The sequence below is a fragment of the Octodon degus genome, unplaced genomic scaffold, assembly GCF_000260255.1.
Source record: "Octodon degus isolate 3935 unplaced genomic scaffold, OctDeg1.0 scaffold00177, whole genome shotgun sequence".
NCBI lineage: Eukaryota > Metazoa > Chordata > Mammalia > Rodentia > Octodontidae > Octodon > Octodon degus.
Window position 1 is genome coordinate 1342308 of NW_004524753.1, and position 3232 is coordinate 1345539.

The window sequence follows — 3232 nt, forward strand, 5'->3', positions numbered from 1 at the left end:
CTTGCCAGGCAGTCGCCTTATGCTGCTGAGCTATATCCCAGGCTTCCTCTCTTGGTGTCTAATGCAGATATGTCTGCTGAAACTTTGGCTCTGGTTAGCCTTCCCTTCCCTTGTTCAGCACATTGGATTTATGATCTCTTTCTTTTTATGGTGTGGGCATTGGATTGCAAAGCTGTTGTGCACCTACTGTGTGGCAAGCAGCCTGCCAGGTACGTCGTATCACATTTCTGCATCTACAGAGTAGGATGCCAACTTTTATTTCGACCCTGTGTTTTGAACTTCTGCACCCCAGAGCAGGCTTTTGGGCCCATCTGGACATTCTTGTCTCTGGCAGTTGTATTAAAGGCAGATGTTACTCTGCTGCCACCAAGAGGCCAGGAGTGAGTTGTGCTTTGAAAGATGCCAGCGGCGCAAGCAACCCAGTTTGGGTTGTCAGTTCCAGTCTTGACTACCTGTCGTGCGGAGAGTCGTTATGATACTTAAAATTGAGGTTAATATTCTTAGTTCTATCGTGAAAGCTAGTATGGATCTTGATTTCAAAAACAATTTTTGGGATATATAAATGTATTATTTGCTTTAAAAACAAATTCAAAGTTAGTGTTGAGCAAATCATTCCTCTCTGTCTCTCTGTCTCTGTCTCTGTCTCTCTCTCTTTCTCTCTCATTCTTTCTTTCTTTCTTTCTTTTTTTTTTTTTTTTTTTTTTTTGCACTACTCAGGATCAAACTCGACCTTGTGCTTGCCAGGCAGGCGCTTATGCCTCTGAGCTATATCTCCAGCCCAACCAAATCCCATTAAATACAAGCAAACTTGGAGAACAGCTTCTCCGCTGTACCCTCGCCTTATTGTCTACTATTCCCTATTTGTAATTTGTCATCCTTAGTATGGCTTTTCACGAAGAGCCATATAAATGAAGCCATTACTTACTTATTTATTTATTTATTTATTTATTTATTTTTTGTGGTATTCGTACTGGAGATCGAACTCGGGACATTGTGTTTGTGAGGCAGCCGCTTATGCAGCTGAGCTATCTCCCCAACCCTACTATGCTTTTATTCTAAAAGTGGCAGAGCAGAGCAGGGAAATCTAATTTTAAAATCTACTTGCTGGGAAAACTCGATTTTCTGCAGGTTTTGCTTCCAGCAGGACCTTAGGCCCAGGAAGATGAGGCAAAAAGCCTGGGGCTCCACATTATCACAACATATTCATTCCCACTCAGCTTAAAGATTTTCAGCCATTTACCCTTGCTAAGAAAGAATACTGGTTTAACTTCCCCAGGCTCAAACCTGCTCCTGAAGGTTATTTTAACAGCGGGGGTTCTTGTTTCCCAGTATTTGGGGGGAGGGAACCAATCAGTGGAGCCAAAGCAAAAGATCCCTTCACGTGGCCTTTTCTGCCCATCCCAGAACATCTGGATCTCCAGTTCCAGGAAAACCTTTGCCGAGTGAGGACACCAGGGTTGCTGGCCTGCCTGGGGCTGGTCACCTCGACCTGGCCCCACTGGCAGAGGTAGTGGCTGAGGGCTGCACTGCTGTGTGCTCCTGTGGACAACGCAGGGAGAGGACAGAGCAGCCGCTTCTCGAATGAGTTGTGCTCTTTTGAAACGTTAAAACCTGTGACCTTTGAGGAAACTGACAAACTTTTGGGGCTTCCTCAGGCAGAGAGGAAGCCTGTCCTAAACCCTACCTAGCTAGCGCTGTGCAGACAGCTCCTGGGTGATGCATCAGTACTTGACATCTGTTTTCTTTTTTTTCTTATTCTCCTTCTCCTCCTCTTTTTCTTTTTTCCTTCTTGTCCTTTCTTCTTCTCCTTCTTCTAAGCTCTAATCAGTATATGCTGATGAGAATTTTTCCTTTTGCAGAGATTAAGAACTTGGTGTTGAGCAGATCGTCACCCGAAAAGGAGGATGGGGAGGTAACAATCTTCTACTCCACTTTCTTCTTTGCCTGTCTATCCAGAGTTAAAAGTAGAAACAAAGACTTGTAGTCAGACACTTTAGGAGGGAAAATCCACAAGTAAATGATAATGGACCCCAGGTCACTTTCAGAATAATTTCTTTCTTTTTTTTTCTTTTTTTGGTACCTGTGATTGAACTTTGGACCTTGCACTTGCCAGGCAGGCACTTAAGCCGCTGAGCTATATCTCCAGGGCCTTACTTTCAGAATAATTTGAAGTGCAGTTTTCTTTATCATATTCACAATCACTTTGTGATCAAACCTAGCTGTCTTTCTGACTTGTAAGTGCACGTTAATTAAATTATTTTTCCAAGACAAATTTGTACATGTTGTTAAATATCGTCAGGTTTGTTTCTCCTGGGACCAGGTCCTTTCCTTATTTTTAACTCTTCAGTAATGCTTAATTATCAACAAGTCTAGTGTTCTGTTTAGATGATGTGATACATGTCACGTGGTTTTACTGCTGTTTTCCTAAACTGTTGTTCTAGTTCACAAAAGTAAAGAAGCTAACGTTAGTGTACCATAGATGTAATTAATAAAAAAAAAAATCTTGACCTTTGTCTTTTTCAGTGTGTCGAAAGCCTGGTGGTTCCACTGAGCAAACACGAGGACCAGGGCAGCTTGGATATAGGTATGTTACAAAATACTGTTTTCTCTGCTCTCTATAAAATATGCTATCCTGAGATAGCATACTTTTAAAAAAATGTATTTAGTTCAGGGTCTACAGGGTCTCACTACATAGCTTGCACTCCTAGTGATCCTCCTGCTTTCAGCTGCCCAAGTGCTGGGATTACAGGCACGCACCACCACGCCTAGTCTCAATCGCTGCCTCAGCACGCCCCAGGGGCGGGGCTGGCATGGCAGGCCAGGGACAGCATATTTTTTGAAGCCCACCCCAATGTGTTTTCTTTGTGGCATCAGTCATAATTGTGTGTCTCCAGGGATTAGGCTACATATATATATAATCCAAACTAAGAAACAAGGCGATAAGAGTTCTTTCTGAGTTTTCTTTTGCCAAATGTTGGCTTGGTACCTGGCAGTTACTGATGGGTTCTGGCCCTAGTATGAATTACTCAGTTATTACGGTGGTCATCTAACATGGCTGAATCCCTTAAAACAACAGTTTATCTTCCCAGTGACTACTTCCTCCTTCTTCTCCACTCCAGCCCTGGATACAATTTCCTCTCGCCTTTCCCTGGCACACACAGGAGAGACCCCAATCAACTCTTTTTTTTTTTTTTTTAATTTTATTTGTGTGTGTGTGTGGCCAGCTCAGCCC

General features: G+C 43.0%; 1 protein-coding gene across 1 annotated transcript in view; it reads left to right on the forward strand.

The window, feature by feature from the left end:
• Arhgef28 (Rho guanine nucleotide exchange factor 28) overlaps positions 1-3232 on the forward strand; it is a 345634-nt gene that overhangs the window by 179915 nt on the left and 162487 nt on the right. The window contains 2 exon segments of the mRNA XM_023703652.1: positions 1860-1912; positions 2524-2584. Of these exon segments, the coding sequence (XP_023559420.1) occupies positions 1860-1912; positions 2524-2584 (114 nt within the window).